The 24,552-nt window shown below is 27.4% G+C and overlaps 2 protein-coding genes across 2 annotated transcripts; both read right to left on the bottom strand.

Moving 5' to 3' along the window:
- Positions 1-2,756: 2,756 nt before the first annotated feature.
- LOC132928589 (fatty acyl-CoA reductase wat-like) lies at positions 2,757-7,353 on the bottom strand. Its single transcript, XM_060993377.1, has 8 exons — positions 7,029-7,353; positions 5,504-5,752; positions 5,181-5,308; positions 4,990-5,099; positions 4,707-4,896; positions 4,370-4,633; positions 3,121-3,378; positions 2,757-3,047 (listed from the first exon to the last, which is right to left on the bottom strand). The coding sequence occupies exons 1-8, from the start codon at positions 7,215-7,217 to the stop codon at positions 2,960-2,962; spliced, it is 1,476 nt and encodes a 491-aa protein (XP_060849360.1). The 5' UTR covers positions 7,218-7,353; the 3' UTR covers positions 2,757-2,959.
- An 11,289-nt stretch (positions 7,354-18,642) lies between these two features.
- On the bottom strand, positions 18,643-22,879 carry LOC132928588 (fatty acyl-CoA reductase wat-like). The gene is made up of 8 exons (XM_060993376.1): positions 22,512-22,879; positions 21,661-21,909; positions 20,821-20,948; positions 20,630-20,739; positions 20,111-20,300; positions 19,774-20,037; positions 19,160-19,417; positions 18,643-19,066 (listed from the first exon to the last, which is right to left on the bottom strand). The coding sequence occupies exons 1-8, from the start codon at positions 22,698-22,700 to the stop codon at positions 18,979-18,981; spliced, it is 1,476 nt and encodes a 491-aa protein (XP_060849359.1). The 5' UTR covers positions 22,701-22,879; the 3' UTR covers positions 18,643-18,978.
- Positions 22,880-24,552: the final 1,673 nt, after the last annotated feature.

Genomic DNA, 24,552 nt, shown 5'->3' with positions numbered 1-24,552 from the left:
TAAGAGTCATTTTCTTTTTTTCGTTATTAGAAATAATTGAATATATTTTTACATCTGTTTCGGTTTGTGTTTCTAATAAGACTGTCAGCACTGAATAAATGGGTGGATGTGAGTAATAAAATTGGCCATTGTATGTTCGATGAAAACTTTCGGCTGCATTTATTGTTGTTCTGTGATAACATTATAATAATATTATAAAAATTATAAAAAAATTATACAATTTAAATAATAATTATAGAACCTACCTTGGATTTTTTGATGGTTCTTCAGCCCAAATTAGTGGTGGAAAAGAACAGTCTTTGTCAATATAATTGTTTAATTTTCAAAAGCACAGTTTAAATGTTATTTATTAATTAATTAAAATGTATTCTTTTTTATTATGTATATAATAACATATTTTTTTTTATAATCGATTATAGTGCTTACTCTGTCATAAATGTAGTCCAAATTTCTTATACATATTATAATCTAATTTTATAAACGTCGATGACATGAACATTATCTTATCGCATAATAATATAGCTGAAACAAACTCATATACGTTTAATTCGTAACTTTGGCCAAAAAAACTTATTTTAACAACGGAAATAACGACATTTTTATACGTTCTATCATTGATTATAGAATAGACTAATAGAATAATATTCTATAATCAATGGTTCTATCGACGTTTTCGTTATATCGTTATTTCATTATACGAGTACACTAGAGCGATTTTAACGCACTGTGAAAACCCGCGTGTATCGCCCGAGTACCACGCGTCGTTTTAACGCGCGTACCGGGTGCCACCGTGGTATGCGTACCGCGCGCCAAATCACTCAAGTGTGGCTCGGCCCTTACAATAATATAGATTTTGTTTTCGGAATGGCAACGTTGCATTTAAAATTATGCGGAATCGTGTATATATATATTAAATTTGCGGAGTCGTGTATGTATATCAGTGGCTATTAAAATCAACACGATTCCGCAAAATTTGCGGAATCGTTCTCCACCGGTTTTTTTGTATACAAAAATAAATTATTTAATCAAAATTAAACACAGCCATTACAGTAACCCACTTAACACCTGCGGCTGTAATAAAGCGGAACCGATTTGCTGCCCAAACAAATTTTTAGTTTTGTACTATTGTAGAGAACCGTTTCAGGTAGATGGGTGGACACTGGACACATTATCGGTGAAGCCAAGTATGTTTATGCATACTATTTTTTTTTATTATTATTATTTATTACAACAACAATAATCGAAGTAATAAATAATAATAATAACAATAAAAACTATTTATACTATATTTCACTTGGAAAATCTAAGTTCCTCTAGTTTTTCAAATAGCCGTTCTAGTTTTTCTGTCAACAAAATTTTTTATTTTTATTAGGAAAAATATTTTTGAAAACAAAAAAGTTTTCTACATTGTATTTTATGTTCACGATTTAAGGTACCACTAAATATCTCAACTGGATGACCTTGTATTCAAGTGAGTATTTTAGAGGGCCTAAAGGATACTTAAATACACATTTATTTATGATTTTCAACACTTTTGATGTGCTTATGCGCTGTATAAATTAAATTTTTTTAAATGGAAACGCTATTTTTTTCTACATATTCGGATAAATTATTTTTTTTTTTTTAAGAAAACTGACCAAGTCAACGAAGTCAAAAATTTTCGAACTTAACAAAATGTTCACTTATAACCACTGGAAATAATAAAATAAGTGCCAAATAAATGTTAATATAAATTAATTAATCGTACGTCGTCCGGGCAGATATCTCGAGTATGGGATAATTTTTGTTTAGTTGACTGCCATAATACGACTACAATGTTGACTATTTTTATAGTGGAATTTTATTTTTTCAATATTAGCTGCTAGGGCGTATGCCGAACGATACCCAGAAAGATACCACCCGCCTCATAATTATGTGTTACGACTATTACAAGGGTTAAATTATTGACTATTAATACGCAAAAAAACAGTAATTACACTGAATGATAAGAATAAGACGTATCTATCGACACAATTAATAAAAAACAGTTTTTACTTACTTTATTATTATATTATTATTTGTTGGTTAACGATTTTGTATTAAAATAATCCTGTTTAGTCTCGATGATGGTTCTGCCCCCCTCATAAATATAATGGTATGTATAATACAGTGTAATTAATAATTACAGTTAAATATCAAAATTATAAACCTCAGTGAAAAATGTGGAATAACCAACAATTGTATAATAATACGTTTGTAGGTACCTACATATTATAATATAATTGCAACAGCAACATGTAGTACACAATTAAATTAATGCGGAAATCGAGTTTCCTGAATAACAAAAGTCGTACAATACTCATTATAAAAACATATTCATCTATCTAATAATATCAAATTAGTTTTAATTGTGTTTTGGAAGTTAAAGAAGTTTTGAATTTAAAACGTGAGACGCTTTATAATCGAAACAGTTAAATTAATTAAACCATCGTATTTATTATAATAGTTTTTTTTTTAATTTCATGCGTGACACCTTCTGTAAAATGTAGTGTTTCAGCGGTTTCGTTTAAAATCAATCGATTTGAAATTAGACAAACGATTTAAAAAATGTCTTACTATTGTCGTGTATAAACAGCAATTATTAGCATATTTCTGGAATACTTTTTCCAAGGCAATATTATCCAATAACAACTAATTGTTTGGGAAAATATGGATTAAGAGATTAGATAATTGTGTTTCTAATCAAAACTTAAATATACTAAAAAAACAAACGAACATGAAGGTATTACACAAATTTAAATGCTTGATACACAGTTTATATACAAATATTTTCATATTTATCAAAATTATAAAATACAATACCCACAATAGTAACTTGACATATCTACTACTTAGGTTTCATAAAAAATAATTTATTTGCTTATAATATACATTTAAGGTACGTACAATATTAAACAAATATGTAATAGTGATAACTCATTCAAAACAAATATTTTATAAACATCCAACACAAATGGAATACTAGATACATAATTAGAACAACACAGAACTGATGCAGCCTCAATAACCTAAAAACATAAAAACCAAATAAATAAACGTAAACAACTAATAAATTAAATTATAGTATTTGGTAAGACGTACTTTTTATGTTTTGATAACGCCCTATCAACGTTGCTTAGATCTTCATGAAGTATGTGTTTCCTAATACCGCGATAATAGCTTTCTATATACGAACTCCAGTCAAATGTTTTTAAACTGAACCGGAACGTATTTTGGTCGTCTTCACTTAGCGACGACCACAATTCTCTAGTATTTCTATTATCAAATAGCCATTGTCTTATAGAAAACTCGTGGAGTAAATCGATCATATTTTCTGATTTTGAATACATTCTCAACATTCTGTATAAAATTAATATAATAAAATAAATGTACTATAAATTATTTTCGAAAACAATATTATAAAAGAAGGCGAACTCATAATATTATTCTTTTATAGTTTTTAATATTACTACAAAATTAAGATCCTAAATCCAACACACCGTAGTTCGTACCACAGAAAATGTTAAATACAATATAATTAATTGAAAATAAAGAACCTGTACAAGAAATTTCAAATATATATAGGTGATACATACTTAAAATTAAAATTTAACAAAATTGAATGTTTATCATACACCTAATACGTCAAATATTTATATTGATATTTTTTTTCGTGTATACATAATTTATTGATTTATTTTAGCTTTAATTTAATAATTAATTTTATTTGTGTTACTAAATACTACCTAGATTATGTTAATGACTTTATTTATGTGAACTCGTAATATTATATAAATGGAATTAAAAATAATATATATTTAGACTTGAAAGTTTAAATCTTGCATAAGTAACAATGCTTGAAATTGATCTATGCAAACTACCCTGAATATAAAATGTAAAAATGCAATATATAGGTAATAACTGATAAATTTTAGAATAAATCATACGGAATGACTCCTATAACGACACATACTAAACTACTACACAATTTCTTAATACAAGTTTAAATTTAAAAACAGTACATTCATTGCAACATTGTAAACCATAAAAAAAACATAGACAATTTTTTATGAGTACTTAAATAAGACAACTTTGAATTCTTAACTCTGAAAAATATTTGCTTATCATAGATTTGTTCAATTGTAGCATTTAACTCGCAATTATAAACATTATAATTAGTTAGTTCGAATAAATAACATAACTATGCGAACAAAAACAATATAAAATCGTTCCTATTGAGATATTATTATTATTATTATTATTAAACCTATTATAAAAAAAAGGTAATCTGGTACAAATATATATCTCATATTTATACATATTATAAGCGATAAAAAATACAAACACTCACTTAGGAGATTTACCGGACATAATCAACATCAAATCCATAAATGTGGCTGGTATTCGGTGTAAGAAAAATCTCAAAATGCTTCCAACTATGAAATTCGTATATGCAATATAAAAACCGTACCACATCGCTTGCAAAGGCGGAGCTGCATAAAACTGATCGTGCATTTCTTTGATATACCTACCCCACGTCAAAGGGCTTTCGATGCAAGAAACGTAATTATATATTTTCGGTGCCTCGAGAGGTACGCCATTCGACTGTTTGTGTCTGAAAAATCATCGAAATTATAATTAAAGCGTGTGCCCGTCGCGCGAAGAAAATCGTTTACGTCATTACGTACCTGTTGACTGTATCCCACATGACGCTAATCAACGCGTTGACGGTGTAATCGGCAGGGATAATATCTGTTATATTGTTCCCGATGTTTGGTGCCGTCCGTAAAAATCCAACCATGACCCCGGCAATCAGGCCTGTCGGCCCGTTCATGTTTTCCAACCACCCAGGTTCCGGTTCCGATTTCGTACATCCGACTATAACAGTAGTAGGTACGCGTCGATATAATTCTCGTTTTTCAACAACTCACTATTTAAATTATTATAAAACTACTAAATCTCTATTCTTACTGATCGAAGGACGAAATATTGATACGGGCAAGCAATTTTCATTTGTTAATATTACGTTTTCCGTGACTGCTTTCGTAAAAGTGTACGTATTCGGCCAATCCTCTATAATGCTATCGTTCACGTGATTATTATTTTTATAAACAGCGTGAGAAATGATTCATCAATCGAAATGTGTATAATATAATATTTACCTAGAAGTTGGTACGTTGTCAACCAACATATTTTTCAACTCCGTCGCCGTGACCGGAACGTTATAGTATTCTTCTTTGATTTCATTCCTCGGACAGTGCGAATAAGCAGTCGACACGTGCACGAAACCCTGTGAAGTCAAATCGTTCTTATATTACCAAATATTTCAGTAATCATTTTTTAATATCTACACAAACGCGTTTCCGTATTAAAAAAATAAAGCATTCGGCTTGTATGACGGCTATAGACAATTTTGTTGTTGATTGTTTCTACAGTGTTTTATTACATATTATGTAATATACAAATATTAATATATCGTAATTACCTTAAGATTTTTCATTTTTGACGCTAGTGTCAACAAATTTTCGGTACCTTGGATATTTATTTTTGAGGCCAAATCAAGAGGTTCGTTGAATTTAATCGTTGCTGCACAATGAAAAACAAAATTAACATTTTCTATCATCCACTCAAGATCATTTAACGATAATCCCAATGATGGTTCCTCTAAATTTCCTTCAATTATTTTAATAGATTTCGTAAAATCTGGTTTTTCATGACGAATTCGATCAAATAACTGAAAAAATTAATAATGTTTTAATTTCAAATATAAATACGAATTATTATTATTATTTCTGTGTACATTTACCTAACTTATTATTCATTATTTTACAAACCTATTTTAAATAATACGCGTGTTCATCAAAATATATTTTAATTATTTTATGAAATAATCTAAAAACTAATAATTAAAAGATAGTTTTATGTTCAAATAAGTGGTGGCTTGCGGAGTTTGAGCCCTCATAAATATTTTAATTGCTCCCCCAAATATGTATTGGATTATAATGGTCATGAAAAATGTATAATAAAACAGAAAATATGCCAAGAACCTATATACACAGCAAGACTGTTTCTCAAATTTGGATAAAAAGTTTAGTAAACACGACTTATCATTTATATACATATTTCTAAACAAGAGATACCTATGAATAATATCTTATCATGCTATATCAAAACAGGGCTATAATTTCTAACCAATCCAATCAAAAAAAAAAAAAATGAATAAATATTGATCAAAATTATTCAGCCTATGAATACAATTTAATTTCTGAAGTAGATTTAAATTTTTCTGTAAGTTTCCATATCAATGTTAAATAATTATCAATTCAAAAAAATATATATAATAATACTGTCTGGTTTTTTAATTGCTATCTAAAACTAATAAATTGGAACTTTCAATTTTACCGTCTTTTTAGCATAGATAGTTTATTACGTATCAATACTAGACATTTGAATGTACTAATAATCAAATCATATTATAATATATATTATATACACATATTCTAATTATAAATTAAATATCTCAATACTTTAAAAATGAGTATTTTATGATAAGCTAAATTTTACATTAATACATTTCAATGTTAATAAAAATGTTTTGTTTTGTATTTTAAGACGTGACATTTATAGTCAACGTTTCTCATATAAATTATCATGTTCATTCCTATGTACAATAAGTTATCTTTTGAATATTTACTAATGTTTAAAATTAAAAATGATACTTAGACACTTGTTATTCACTGTATCTTGTATATAAATATTATTTTTTAATTAAATATTACTAACTGACAATAATCAACAATTGTTTATTTAAATTAAATACTTTGTATAAATTTTATGAGTTCCAATAATTATGTTTAAGTTAATAATAGCTATAAAGATAGATATTTTTTTTAAGCGAGTTGTATAAACACGTAATTAATTTAGATTTAAAATTTGTATTTACAACGTTAATTTAAATAAAATCATCAAAACTGCACTTGAGATACCTATAACAACAATATTGGACTTACTGCTTGTTTGTATATTTTTGCAACCCTCTCACTAGCATTCAGTTCTTTTTTACTTCTGACAAGCACTACGACGTTTTTGACTGGACAAGATCGGAGTAACTTTTCAGTGAGAATTTTTCCCAAAAATCCAGTACTTCCCGTGATTAAAACTATCCCATTTCTGAATGATTCTGCTACGCTTGTTTCCATTTTTAATTTTAGATTTAACGCATCAAGACTAGGATTTAAGTTCTAATGTACAGAAGTAACAATTGACTATTGAGAACGTTAACACTGTACGTCCACCGCACTGTAAACCATATAAACTGTTGAACCCTTAATGATTACATTTATTTAAAGCAAAACTGCAAATAATAATAGAAACAAATTTGTTTGAGCGGGGAAAGACTGCCCACTTTTAGCTACTATTTCAACTTAGTCAGACGCATATTTTTCATAGATCTCCCCTCCCCTTTAAAACACATGCATTCACGTCAAATTTATATATATAATTTAATAATCAAGGCAACCCGAGAAAAAATTAGCAAGAAGTTATTTGATAATTCATAATAAAAGTAAAATCATATTGATTGTGCAATTTCTAACTAAATGGTAAAAAACTAAAAACCCCACTACAGTCAACACCTGGTTGACGGTTGTAAATAATATGTAACACATATGCACACTCGTCTTTCTTCACTCGCTACAACGCCAGACAATTATCTCGTCATAAAATCATAACGTAGTAAATTTAGTAACTTCGTGGATTTCAATTTGTGTTAAAATAAATACATATATTTAAAGAATTTTTATAGAACAGACGACAATAATACTCAATGGACAATATACGACAATGTGGTAAATACATATCAATGTTTAATAAATAACACAGTTAGCACCCACGCCATTTCCCACTTGATTGTAAATCCCATAAAGAAAACAAATTAATAAACCAGAATTTCTATAATTTGAGTACAGGGGGCTGTATACAAGTTACGATCGAATTATTCAAGTCAATATTATAATTTATATCATAATAATTACGGAGACGAGTTTCGTTATCATAACACTAATTGTGGATATAAATATTTTCCTTCGCACACATACCAAAAAAATTAGTAAAAAATATTTGTGTCTTGCAAATGAGCAATCGTTATTCTTAAAATGTTTTTTTTATAAAATATTTATTTTCATCATAGATTGTAAATGGTTTTTTTTATAAATATTATAGATTTTGTGGCAAATTTTTTTTGAAATAGCCTGTATAAATAACAATTCAATAATTTAACTACTGAACTATTGCAATATGTTTTTGTTGATAAATGCCACCTTTTTGACAGTTCTTTTTGCTCGTTTTAAATTTCGCATAGCAGTACAATTCATTTTCGTATAACTACTAATCTGAACTTTATTTAAGGCTCCAATCAATTGATGTATATTAAAATAGAAGTATAAAACATATCACATATCATTAAGTTTAGCATGAAAACTTTACAAGCATTTGTGGTTCGTGAAATCTAAGAAGAAAATCTGCCTATATTACTGGAGGAAACATTGCAGAATCTATATATTTTATATAATATGAATATAATCTGTAAAATCATGTACCTATAGCTGTAGGTACACTCAGGCGGCAGCGTATATAAATAATGCGATAATGTTAACTGTAAAGTAGACAGTAGTCGTCCATCTCTTTAAATGACAAAAATGATAGGCCGAAAAATGTTTTTAAAAAGTCTCCCTTTTCATTCTCAGTACTATATATGTATATACTATATAAGTATATATATATATATATACTTTAGGTAAACCTAATGACTGCATTTTTCTGTACCAAGCTTGTCTGAGATGAAACCGACACAGCATTTTATTTTACTCATTAGCTACGCTATAGATTAACAGCTGAGTGGATAGATTGTTCAAAATCAATATGATTAGTTGTTGATAGTATTGGTGAACGTTGTTTTAAAAACTCAAATGCTGTAAAATAATCGTTAACAGATTTTCCCTCTAACAAACAAAAAAATAATGCTACGTAAGTACTATTTTTTACTCCATAAACCACGAATAATTAAGTAAATTGAGATGGACAGCTTGAAAAAATACATTTTTGAAAATTTTTTATTTTAACGTAGTAAAACACACAACACTTTTATTAGTGTTAATATCAATAATTCATTTTTCAGCTACCCTCTACTACATCGGGTACCATCGCGTACAATTTTAAAAGTGTTTTAGGGTAATATTGGATAGGTACTTACTCCTACGAGCAGTGTGCATATTTTTTGGATTAAATGTATATCCTCTGTGTCTAATATAATCAAATCATCTGGTGAAATCTCAGAAAGTATATCATTTTTCGGGAACGTACACATAACTGCTCTACCATTTTGCGCCTGACAATATTGCTTACCTTCTGCCGTACAATTAATCGTTCTTCGATTACCGCGTGGTTATGTTCAAGATTATATTTTTCTATTCGAACACCGTGTGTATCAAAATTTAAATATACATTATACGGTTTTTTGGTGCACACCCGCCGTTGATTTTCATCGCGCATTATACGATGAAAACAAAACTTAAAACCGTCAATCACGCATAACTCTCCAAGTTTTTTACTGTACATATTGTAATTTGTAACAGAGGTTATTGTTGTAAGGTTGTCGTTAGACTGATTTAAAAATATTTATAATAGCCATTTCAAAAGCATCGGCACAATCTTAATGCTGATAAGTAATCAGTCCAGTGATGTCAATCGTCGATATCAAACACTAATGTTGACATATTGTCCAACTTCTACAATTGTTATGTAAAAAATAATAGTTGGAAATTTGTTTGCAATTAATATGGTATATTTGTGTCCGCGCAATTCGTATGTTACCTTTTTAGGTTTCGTCCGCAACTCACGTGGTTTTTATTACTTTGTCTGCAATAAGGAAACAGCGAGTTAAGCGACGTAACCGTGGTAGGATTGATAATAGACTTATTTTCTCATTGATCAACATTAAATATTATCAAAATAAAAAAAAAAATTTTAAATTTAACTTTAACAACATTATAATTTAAGTTCCTGCACTATGTATATAATATATTGTCGCGTGTAACAAGCATATTAGAATATAACATTTATACAGGCCCGTCCGTTCATTATTACAGTTTTTTAATGCATATTCAATTATATTATGTATATTGATGATAATACAAAATTATGTTATTATTTTAAGATTAGATATTTCAATAAATAAAAACGAAAATTCGATACGATAACGCAGTAATCATATTATTATACATATCATAATATTAAAATTGTTTAAAATAAAAAAATATATATTTTTGGACTGTATAATATCTAATCAAATATCGCCGCTTTTCGTCGTATACAACGATCTATCATTATAAATCCAAATTGAACACACTCATAAACGCATTGGCCTACTCTATGACGAGATACACTCGATAAAGCAATGCTTTATTGTTTTATATTTTATTGTTTTGGACACGACACAATCGGTCACTGGTTGGTATGTATATATAGTACCTATATGTACCAAGTACAAGAGAAAAAAAGACAGATAGATTTTGTGTCAGAAAAATATTGTTCTTAAATTATCATACAATTATACGCACATATATATATAGGTAACGCATAAGCAAATCTTATCTAGATGCATTAATATAATAGAATTACTGTTTAATTATATTTTGATAAAATAAAGTTAGTTGTTTTTTTTTATTAAGTATTATTATAATATAAATTTATGATTTGGTTTTAACACCGCGTTAAATTATGCCACCATTAAAATTGTAAAAAAAAAAAAAAACTAATTAAGGAACAACTTTTTCACATTTTGCTAAGTCGATACATAACACACACAGAACGAAAGAGTTTCAATGATTTTAATAGAGGAAACCCTTCCCTTCCTATTGTTATCGTGTCTACGCGCGTAATAATTATCTACTATATAACAGACCGTACGCAAACAGTGGCATAGTATTATACACGATTAAAACCTGAATTAAAACATTAGTACATCAATTAATTAAAATCTACAGTACGTGTACTACCTATATTTACTTAAAAACAATAATAATTACATTCTTAAAATTTAAATTTATTAACAATGAACAATTATAAATATAAGTAGGTACATTGGTAACAACCAGTAAATGTTTTTAATGCATATAGTCGTACACCTGTACCACAGACAGATTAACTAATCATTATCATCCCAATTTATTCTTTAGGAAAAACATGTTTTCGAGAATAACAATAGTTATACTGGTTTTTTTTTTTGTTGCTATCAACAAATTAAAAATGAATTACTGCAGAAATCTGAATTCATTGTAAAATTTATATTTGCTTTTTTTAGACATGACATAATTTTCAAAACATTTTCACAGTGTTATGCTTATTTGTTTGTACGTCAAAAAACTTGAAAATTAAATATAACATTCCTCATAATTTATTCTTAAAGATAATAAAAAATATCGAAAGTACATTTCACAATGTTCTTAATAATCGTTTAAAAATTCGACTTTTTACTGTGTTCATAAAAATCACGAAAATTTGCAAATTTCTTTATAGGTACAATCTCATAAAATGCTTTACTGTAAGAGTTTGAGTATTATATACAAAGCGCCTCATTAGGTGTTCATGCAGAAACCTAACCTGTTCTACAATCATTCTGCAAATATATCAATTGTAAACATTATTGGAAACGCCCCACAAGAATAGTACAACTGTATATTATATTATATTATATACATGTTTACGATGTTTACGTCAATCTCGAAAAGTATTATACAAAGTTTTGATGGTATATTTTTGTTATCCGACTTACATTTTTTTTTATATATTATAAACACTTCAAGTTTTTTGTTATAATATTTATTTATAATAAAATAAAAGTATTTGTGTTATTACAATAATTGTTATCATTGCTGCAGTTAACAGAGTTATAGGCCGCCAGTCTACACAATCGTACATTTTATTTACTTCACTAAAACGGTCGATGGTCATTTTAACAATAATGTATGTTATTATTTTATCATAAACTAGCTAAAACGTAATTTTTATTAAAACAACGACCTTCGATTATTACCACAGACTATGAATAACAGTTTTATTTCCGGTCCTTTTTTAATCTTTGTCCATCATTATAACTTTGTAAGTAACAACGAATCAGTAATTTTCTACTGTACCTCCCCTTAGTGTGACCCTGACCTTGCTACCAGACCTGATATTGAAATGTAAGTACCACAAAACAAAAACATCAGAATGCCTAATAATAACTAATAACATATAAAATTAGATAAAACGGGTACACTTAGACGTGTGTTTATCATATCGCATCAAGCATGCACATAACACAGATCTTCGCGACCAGATAGGTAGGTACTTGTATTTTGAGGAGTTAGAATAGTTAGATAAATAAAATATTAGTGTCTAGTGATCATCGGGTTTCCGGATAATAAATATTATTATAGGTAACTATTGTTGTCGATTATAAAATATTTAAACATTTTTAAACTTTAAAAGAATTGAGAAATATATTGGTTTTACAACGGTGTTTATTATTTTTTTCTATTATCTACAATCAAAATCAAATATCATAAACAATTTATGAATTGCTCATTGTTTACCTAACAGCACTTAGTCTCACGAAATTCAACATAGAATACAAAAACCGAGATACATAGTTTTGTTTATATATGAAATACAAAATTAATAATATCTACTGCAGAATAATAAATGCCCTTCAAAATGAAATATAAACCGTCTCAAATACACGATGAATTTAATAATACGTAATCTCACTCTGGTAAATTACATACATAGCAAACAACAATTTAATAATCATTATTCTCGTCAATGAATATTTTACAAGTATACAATTCTTCTCGAAAACGATAATTTTATAACACAGCGGTGATGGCGGTCATTATAAATCGCGGCCTGATGTAATTTACCGACACCGCAGTCGCGACAGTTTTCCCGGGTCTTTTTTCACGAGCCAGAAAACAATATCAAGGATAAATATAATATGAACTATGTCATCGCGGTCAATACAGATCACATGCCATAACGTAGGAAATACCTCCAAAACATTCTTTAAGGTATAGAACAATAGATTTTCTTACTTAAAAAGAATGAAAATAATATTAGGTGCTTACTTATATTCCGATAACATTGTATTAGTATTTAGTGTAGAAAGTAATTAGGTACAAATTGTTATAAAATGTCAATTAACAATATAATCTGTAAATTGTTTATCGGTTTTTATTGTTTTTTATTTTTTATTTTGTGATGGTTGTTTGTTTAAAGGAACCTAATTATATATTTTATAACTTTTCTGCAGTATTCAGTAGAAACAAAACACGGGTTTTCTATTAATCAATTTACACTCAAATACCATTCATCATAATTTCGATTAAATAATATCACATTTAAAAATAAATTTTTTTTCTATAAATAATTAAACATTATTAGTGGCATAGGACCTTTTTAATACATTCTAATATTTTGTAATTTTAAAAAAATATTACACTTGTTAATAATATTTTTATTTTTTATTATTATATTCTATAAATAAATAATTTAATAACTTATTAAAAATTTTTGCGATTTTCACATATTTCGTAAACTGCATTTGAACTTTAAATGCTTATAAGCAAAAATTGTGACGAACGATTTTTGATTTTTTTTTTTATATAGCAATAAGTACAACTTACAATACACTTTTTATTCAATTTTAATGATTTTTTTGGATTGCCAAATTTTTTTTATCTGCATTTCAAATTTAATCCTAAATAGATAACGCTAATATAAACATTTGGTGAAAATTTAAAGTATTTACAATGATTCGTTTTTGAGTTACAGCAAAATAAAAAAATTCGATTTTGTCAAAAACTGGTTATGCGTAAAAATTTCCGTTTTTCCGTTACTTTTTTAGGGTTTTTCCTGACGCTCTTAATAATTATTGAACATTTTTTAATTTTGACTAGTTAATACTGGGGAGAAAATAATGTTGATAAAATTTAAAAATTTTAATTTTAATTTTTTTTTAAATATTTAACAAAATTTGATATTATGTTCTTTATTCTATCTATATTATCCTATAGAAATGTGTATAATCCGTTTACCTTTGCCTTCTAACAGTTCTAACATAATTTTATTAATATTTCAAAATATTTTCGTGCATACCAAAATTATTTAACGAAAGGACTTTTCAATACCAAACAACGTAATAATTCACAATAAAACTGTTTTTCTCAAATTTGTGAATTTAGTTTCTTTTAAGAAAATATCATTCAACTTTATAAATACAAATTGAACTAATGTGTTTTATTATCGTTTCTATTTTTACGCCAGCCATCGGCGTGCACGTGAACTTACATCTATGTCGTATTCTAGTGTCTAGTCAAACGACCTTCGGGTTTCCATTACAATATTTTTTTCTAATACAGCATCGAACTATCCAGGTGTATCAGCTGTTTTTATAGCTGTACTAAGCGATCGCAAACAATGGATCTAGTATTTAACTGTAAATTGACTAATATTTTATTATTATAATATTCACTAGGGAAATCCGAACAACGCGTTGTGATTTGCAAGTGTGGATGCAGACTCTCACCTTCAAGGCGTAAATGGATAACACTCAACAGGTTTAATATAATAATGTGATGAATGGTGATAAATAAAATAAATAAATAACTATTAAATAAATAAATAATTAGTAATTATGTGATTTTTAAAAGTACGCACATTAATATCTCGAAATAAATTATAACGCTTTGTTAGCACAGCCACTGACAATATGCTTAAATACAAAAGGCGTGTTTACATTTTCTGCTCATTTGAACAAAATTCTATATTTATTCTAACATACGTACTGGATAGCTAGTGAAAATACGACGTGGTTGTAGGCGTCGGTATTATACAAAAATGTCCGAAACCAATAATGTCCGAGGTGAAAATGTCCGAAACCAAGAATGTCCATGGTAAAATTTAGTTAAAATTGGGCAAAGAGATATAGGACAACCTCCGGCAAAAAAAAATGTATATTAATATGCAAGAAAAATTTAAAAAAATTTGCGAAGAGTATAATAATAAAGAAAGAAGTATAGAAAACTTTTTAAAATGTATATCGTTGACATTCATACATTTTAATTAGGCAATAATTACCTGGGTTTTTTTTGGACATTTTTATAATCAATTTTTTTATTTATTTTTATATTCAATAACGAAAGAATTATTAATTATTTTTTTAAATATTATAATCAATGTTGTATAAATACGCTTTTCATACCTGACTACCGCAATAATGAAATAATTGTTTATTTTTTTTTTAAATATTATTATAATCAATGTTGTAAATATTTTTAACGAGGTCTTTTACTTAGTTTATTTTGGACAATTTTACCATGGACATTTTTGGTTTTGGAAAATTTTACCATGTACATTTTTGGTTGTCGTAGGCGTCAGCTAGTAAGGCGAAAAATACTCGAAATTTAAAATCTAAATTGTACATAACTATTCAGTATTAACAATAACAATTTGTTCAATCAAAAACTATAATGTAAAAAATAATTCCAGAAAATGAAATTCTTGTAGACAGTATTTTCTTTGACAATACCTATTTGCTTAAATTTTTAAATAAATCAACTCGATTCTAATTTTATAAAATACAAATTTAAAAAATTACGCTATTTCTTTCCCCCAAATGTACGTAAGGTTCTTGAAATCGTATATTCAAAAATTTATCGAATATACCGTATGGTATAGTTTTATATAAAATATAAATATGTCTTCCTTGGCTTAGCTACCTATAGACCATACTGTAGTAAGGTTATAGGAGCGTAAAAACACACCGATTATTGCTTGTAAAAAGGCATAAACCAGACGTTACACGGTGGACTCGGTATTTCCAAACAGGTTGTTATTGAGGGGATAGGTTCTTAGTGTTCTTACGCTCAAACTGAAGATCAGACGTAACGATCATGTTGGTCAGAAAGTAGAAGACGTATTAAATAAATGGTTCTGCATTTCCAATGGCTGTCTTTGTTTTGAACAACAAATCCGTTTTACAGCCACTCGTTCTATTTGGCTGGCGCATGACGTCAGAATCATACATATATTATTTTATATTGAGGATAACCGTTCTTTGCGCACGTCCAACAGAAGTTATTCATTATATGTTAATTTACTTTTTGCAATGACGTATACCACTTGTTAACCTTGAAAGAAGTCCAACGCCATCATACGTCATAGAATTTTATATTTTTAAATTGTTTCTCTGATCCAGACGGTGTATGATACATAACGTGATAAACATGAACAAGTATTTACAGGTACACGTTCCCCGTAGTATGAAATAAACGAAAACAACAAATATTTTATGTTCTCGCGAATAATAAGTCACTCTAACATTAAAGTTAACGAATAGCTAGATTAGGTTAACCTAACCTAACCTAACGTGAACTGCTGAGTGCATAGGCGGTTATTAGGGGATAATTGAGGGGCTTAACCCCCCCCCCCCCAGAACGTAACGTAATCAAACCATACCGATACGATTATTAAAATATTTGCACAAAGCAATAGGTTTATACAATAAAAATTTAAAAAAAAATTTATTAGCTATTCAATGTTTTATTTTTTTATATTCCTATTACCTATACAAACTGATTTGTTGCATCAGCTAGAATAAAGTAGAAGTAACCACTAGTTATTAGGTTGAAGCGTCTAAAAATGTCTGTTTACGCTAATGGATAAGACAAAAATGTTTAGAATTCGAATTTGACTGTTAGTAAATTTAAGTTTTTTTAAACTGAGCAGCCTTTATAATTGGCTGGGGACTATCATTATATAGTTCAGTGTAATATATATATATATATAAAATTGTTTGAAAAATATAATAAAACAATAGTCAAAATCATTTAAGCTTAAAATAAAATTTTTTTTGAAACAAAATAATAAAAAATTCAATAAAACAGTATTTAGTCATAATCATTTACGTCTATTTTTAAGGCATACTTTAGAGATAAACTCAAAACGTGAAATTTCTCCTCATATATATTAATTTTTTTGCTTAAGTATGAATTGATATTTAGAGATTATTTTTGTCTGTCTGTGACTAACTTTACTGCACAAAACGGTGAAAGACGCAAAAGATTCATTAGACTAAACTAGATAAAAATTTCTATGTAGGAGATTACAATATCTTTGATTTTCAGGGAAAAATTTTAAAAGATATTAGTGTAGGAGTTTATATTTTATGATGATTCAGGTAAAAAGGTTATTCGTGTAGGAGTTTACATTTGGCCCTTTTAAAAGCTAACACTTATTTATCCCTCCGCAATCGAACATAGTACTTTATATTGAACTAAATAAATATAGACAAATAAATTAAATAGAAATAAAAATACGTACACATAATTTTAATTTGTTGATTTTAATAAAATAAATTTAAAAACCCAGTTAAAACAAGCTAATATTATACATCCTGTATATAAATAATTTCTACATTTCGGAAAAATAATTATAAAAACGGTATTTTAGTTTTTTTACAATTGTCTTTTTTAATTTATTACAACATATTATTATGTATCTCATCTGTATCATTTCTGAGACCAATAACCTGTCGGCATTAGGTTAGGCCATGGTCTGACTAGTCAAACCTGTTGTTTCGTCAATGACAGACCGGTATCCGCTAAGAATCGTTCTTCGTATGAAATCGAGTTCAAGTTTAGCAAATGGGTGCGTTGCGGTGACTTACTTATTGACGAGGTATACTCGAATTTTGATGTACAGCCAAACTTTAATTCATTTCCCTCTGTTATTTTAATTATAATTTTGGTTGTTGAAATAAACGCATTATGTCTAAAATATATAAATACAATATGTCTAATTTATATTTACTACCTATATTTTCTATCCCCACGCCTTCTGAGTTACCTTCCAATTTCTTTTGTCATACCATTAAACTGTCTGCATGTATCGGCTGTTGTTTCAACTACAAACCATGAATCCTACAATACTTATTTGTATAATAACTCTGTGTTCACTTACGGAATCGATTCAATGCAATACAAAGTGCAATTGTAGCTGCATAGTCTAAATATTAAGGCGTACAATTATAATTTCGCCGAACAAGGGAATTCAATACCGATTATCCTAGTAATTAAATTTTACTTCTATAAAAACATATTCGAATTTGTCATGAAACTGATTTGAAAATTACTTAGTCATTTTTTTTTTAAATTACATTTTGTTCTAAATGTTCATCAACACCAGAAAATTGTAATAACGGTCATTTGAAATTTTGAAATTTTTTAAGTCTTGTTGAAAGTAATTTAACTCGCTTAAAAATCTTGAGAATGTAAAACATATATAATCTTTCTTAGGTACATTAATTTAAATAATTATTGTATCATCACAATTTTTCTTATAAAAGCTTGAAGTTTTAATTATTTTGATGAAATTAGATATCAAACAAAAATGTCATTAGAAAACGGGTAAAATCATGTTCTATGGTTAAATTTAAAATCTAAGCTACACATAACATACTGATTACAATAATGTATATCATAAGTGACTTTATTTTAAAACATTAGGTAAAATATGAAATAACATTAAAACCAATTTAATTTGATATTTTATTTATAAAATCTTAAATATTACATTTTTATCAAACTAAAAGTAAAAATTGTCTCTTATAAAAATAATTTGAGAAATTGTTAAATTTCAACAATATAAGTCCAATGCCATTGCTTATATTTAAGTTATAATATACAATCTGATTTTCCTTGATTTAAATCGTAAAACTATAATATATTATAAGTTATAACACAATAGCTGCAAACAGCTGAAAATAGACAAAAATATAAATTTTTTTAGGAATCCTAGGTACGTCATATAATTGATTTAAATAAAATGTAGATCCATCGTTCGAACATTGTCAATAATTAGTCATCAAAATACAATTTTTATAAGCGTCCAACACAATTGCAATACGGCAAATATAATAAGTGCCACAAACAACCGATGTAGCCATAATAACCTGAAACAATTATACCAATATAAATGCGTTATATCATATAAAAGCCATAATTAAAAAGTCAGAGAGAAAAAGCTATCAATCATAATATCATACTGTCGATTTTTTGACGTTGCCTTTTCTATGTTGCTCAGATCTTCGTGCAGTACATGTCTCCTTATCCCGTAATAATAGCTTTTTATATAAGGTTTCCAATCAAATTTCTCTAAGCTAAATCGGAACATTTCGCGGTCATCTTTACTTAGCGACGACCATAGTTCTCTTGAATTTTGATTTTCAAATTTCCACTGTTTTGTAGAAAAATTATAAAGCAAATCAATCATACTTTCGGTTTTCGCATACATTCTCAACATTCTAAATTAAAAACAAATATTTTATACTTATTAATCACTTTTAGAAACTTAAATCTTTTCTTATTACATTTATTTTTTTATAAAACACAATATAATCTGTACCGTAAATTATACATAACTCCCAAAAAACATATTATAACACAATATACAACTTATGAAATATTAGAAAACTTGCTTCGCAGTGAAATGAAATGTACGAATAGTTACAAAGTTTAATTTCAGAATATATTCACATACAAACCGACTAAACTTAACTTAAAATGCTAATTTATTTTATATATTAATTATTCCACATAAACAAACTTATCAGGAGTCTTAGATCTTATAACAAAATAATTAAATTACTTTATTACTTACTTGGGAGATTTACCGGTCAAAATCAATATCAAATCCATAAAAGCGCCCGGTATTCGGTGTAAGAAAAATCTCAAAATACTTCCGACAATTAAATTCGTATAGAAAATATAAAAACCGTACCACATTGCTTGCAAAGGCGGAGCTTTAAAATATTGATCATGCATTTCTTTGATATACCTACCCCACGTCAAAGGGCTTTCGACGCAAGAAACGTAATTATATATTTTCGGCGCCTCGGGCAGTACACCATTTAACTGTTTATGTCTGAAAAATTATCGAAGTTATAATTAAAACGTGTTCCCATCGCGCGGAGAAAATCGTTTACGTCATTACGTACCTGTTAACTGTATCCCACATGACGCTAATCAACGCGTTGACGGTGTAATCGGCAGGGATAATATCTGTTACATTGCTCCCAATGTTTGGTACTGTCCTCAAAAATCCAACCATGACCCCGGTAACCAGACCTGTCGGTCCGTTCATGTTTTCTAACCACCCAGGTTCCGGTTCAGCCTTAGTACACCCGACTAAAATAATATAATTTTAAATTGATAAAATTCACGTTTTTTTATTATTTATATTTTTTAAAACCAATTTAATATATTTATTCAAAATCATCCATATTATCTCCATTTAAATATTGTTAAAAGTATAAATGAGAAAAAAAATACGATAACAATTTATTATTTTGTCATAGCTATTACTTGTTTTACTTAATAATTGTTGAGCTATTATAGTTACATACTAAAAGCTATATAAAAAATAAAAAAAAAAAAAAAAAAAAAACAATTTATTATATTGTATTTTTCCTGAATCATGAAAATATGTTTAATGCTTATGAATTTATTATTCTTACTGATTGATGGGCGAAATATTGATAGCGGCAAGTGATTTCCGTTTGTTAGAATCATATTTTCTGCGACGGCTTTTGTAAAAGTGTACGTGTTTGGCCAATCTTCCAGAATTCTATTATTTACATTTTGCGTCATTAAATAATTAATCAAAATAATAGAAAACTATCAATTTAACAACAAATATATATTTTACTTGGAACATGATTCCTCATCAACAAAAATATTTTTTAGCTCTTTGGCCGAGATTGGAACACGATAGAATTCTTCTTTGATTTCATTCCTGGGGCAGTGCGAATAAGCTGTTGACACGTGCACAAAACCCTATACAATTTATATGCATTTTGTAATTCAGTATTTTAGGTGCCACTTATTGTATAATAATATTATACAGAAATAAAAAAGAAATTATGATACTCGTCCAGTATAATACCCACAAAGTAATACATATGTATTTCACCTATTAAACAACTGTTATAATTATCTACAGAACAGATGTACCAAAATCGGCTTAATCTTATGTAAAAATATATTAAGTAAATTATTATTTAAAAAAATATTTATCATGTAATAATTATTTATAAATAAAATAAAACTTATACTAAATAAAATTGTTTGTGATCATTTTTTTGATTTTTTTTAAGATTTATACACCTTTTTGATTATTATACGTTTATATAATAAAATAAAAATTATGCATTTTTTTACCGTAATTAATTCTAAAAAAAATTTTTTTTGCATATTTTCACGATTTTGAATGAGTATTATATGGCATATTTTGATACTTTTGTATTTACATAAAAATCCATGCTCTACTCATAACGAATAATGTCCAACTATAATTTTGTTTTTCGATTTATTTTTCACCTTATCATAGAGTAACGATGACGTACTTATTACCATTGATTAAAAATACTATTATTTATAATCAATGCTAATACGAACGTTATAATATCATCGTCAAAGAACACAGATTGCAACAGAAGCTTGCAAATTATTTATGGGAAAATTATAGTTATTACTTATTAGTTATTACCTTGAGATTCTTCATTCGTGATGCTAATGCCATTACATTTTCAGTGCCTTGGATGTTTATTTTCGACGCTAATTCAAGAGGTTCGTTGAATTTAATCGTAGCCGCGCAATGAAAAACAAAGTTCACATTCTCTATCAACCACTCTCGATCCGACGATGATAATCCCATCGACGATTCTTCTAAATGTCCATCAATGATTTTGATTGACTCTATAAAATCTGGTTTTTCACTACGAAGTCGATCAAATAGCTGAGAAATAATTAAATATTTTTCAACAGGTAGGTAGTCAAATGTATGTATTATAATTTAACCATAACGCTAATAATATGTGTTATCGTACACTTACTCATTATGATATTACAATATACCTAGTGTTTATGATGTATTATATCTTATATTAGACAAATAATTATCTATTAAGATAATAATAGTTATTTTTTTTTTTATAAATGTAACATTAACAAAATAATAAATGGACCAAGTTTAGCGCTTGTATAGTCATTAGTCGTACCTCTTCAATTATTATAAAATTAAATTATATTTATTATTGTCGTCATACACGTCATCGTATCAATACAATAATAAATGCTTATAATAATTATATATACCTATTCTAAAAGACAAATAATAATGCATAAAATGCAGTAATCGTTTCATTTATTTTATTAAATAAAATATATAAACAATGTTACATAGACCAAATTTGTCACTCATATCGCTTCAATCTTTTAGACACGAAATTTTATATATTTATGTATCAATTTAACAATTAGATAGTAAAGTTTCCCTATAAGTGTAAATTATGTTTTCAAAAACGTTTGAATAAATAAAATATTACAGTATATACTTACAGATTGTTTGTATATGTCCGCGACCCGTTGACTGGCGCTAAACCCTTTCTTGCTTCTAACTAAAATTGCAATTCTATTTACCGGACAACATCTCAATAATTTTTCTGTGAGCATTTTCCCCAAAAACCCCGTACTTCCAGTGACCAAAACTACCCCGTTTTTGAACGATCCCGCTACACTCGACTCCATTGCCTAGCAGTATTTTCTTTACACACAATAAATAATAAATTGTGAGTCCAAGAAGACTATATGAAACGCCTAGATTATCTGTGTACTCGGGAAATAAATCGATTTGCGTGTATAATTATTTAATCATAGTTCGCCATACACTAACTCGAATATTCTTCAGACGGTGCAATTATCCTTTTATTGGACGATAGCGCTGCGGAATATCTGCAGTGATCAGTGGAATTGCAATTGAAATTTTGAAGAGGTGGGGGCAGTAGGTCTGTCTGGACGGGATTCCCTATGGGTAATTCAATTCTTTTCTGTTATAACGTATACATTTGTATTAACGTATTATTGTATGATACACCTCCGGAACAACATTCTACCGCAACGACCACAACCAAGGGAACGCAAACAAATACATTTAAAATAACTATGAAGTATGCAAAATGTATGTGTATATATATATTAGGAATATATTATAATCTCTGACAGTGCGGTCAAAACATTTTGTTATAGGAAGAAAAAAGGGATATGGCTTATTTTTTAATACACTATATATCATTAAGAAATAATTTATAGTTATAACTAAAATTTATTTTTAAATAATAGTAAATACGAACTTTTATAAATGTATTAATAACAATATTTTTTAAGATGTTATTAAATCTATTTTTATATTTATTTATTTATTTTTTTTGCTAGTTCGTCCAGTATTTTATTTGCGGTTATGGATTTTATAACCTCACGATGGACAACTATGGTAGCCAAGCTATTGAGACGACTCTAGATAATTACCGAATATTTTGTACGAATAACTAAATAATAATAATAGCCTAATTCCTACATATTATGAGTCTAGGTCTAGATAATAATAAACTATACACAGTGATACAGTGTATAAAAATATAATAGGTAAGTCATGTAGACATATCCTGTGGAAATTTAAAATAGTTGATTATTTATGTTTGTAGAAGAAAAAAAAGGTTGGCAAATGGGTACCGCTCTGCTATATATTAGGTGTCAAGTGGATCACTATTATATGGCTTTGTTAAATTTAAATTAAATTATGATATATAATTGAACACAAAAAACGATTCTGAACGGAAGTCTATTAGCCTATGTGACTAAGTAATAACAATATAAGTATATTATCATAATATATTTTTTTTCCTGTAGTAATATATTTTACTTTTACCAATTTACTATTACAGTTGATTGATATGAATTTTTCAAGAAATATTGTATATTTATTATATTATTAGTAATTAAATAACATTTTTCTGTAAAAATACCGTAAAACCGTAAAAGTAGATTTTATAGTATAAATAAATAACATCTTAAAATAAATCAAAAATATCATTTACTTTAGAAAAATTCGTAAACATTTTTAATTTTCATGAATAATGTTTTTAAATTATAACAAAATAATTTACATTATTATGTATTATTAAATAATTAATTTCGTTCAAATAATGACTTAAAATTTCTATAATAAATAATTGCCGATACCTATATATTTTTTTAAATTTTATGGTTCAGTATTATAGGTACTATTTATACTTATTACTATTTATTGCACGTGTAATAGGAACCTCTAGTATAAACTACTTATGAGAAATCTTATATTCAGTTATCAAAATTTAGATATAAAAGAAAAGTTTGTATGAATTTCTAACTACAAAATTTATCGTGATTTCTTGCTATTTGATTAAATTTGTCAAAAATCTTAATTCAAATGCATATAAAAAAAAAATAGTTTTTGTATTTTAAATATTCTTATACAGAAATAAGAACAACTTATGTAGGTTCTTGATTACATTTTCGAAAATGTTGATTTAGCGAATAATTTTTTATCGACCTTTATAGAAAA

The sequence above is a fragment of the Rhopalosiphum padi genome, chromosome 4 (genome assembly GCF_020882245.1).
Source record: "Rhopalosiphum padi isolate XX-2018 chromosome 4, ASM2088224v1, whole genome shotgun sequence".
Taxonomy (NCBI): Eukaryota; Metazoa; Arthropoda; class Insecta; order Hemiptera; family Aphididae; genus Rhopalosiphum; species Rhopalosiphum padi.
The sequence above is the reverse complement of the archived record's forward strand: the minus strand, read 5'-3'. Positions and strand labels throughout refer to the sequence as shown.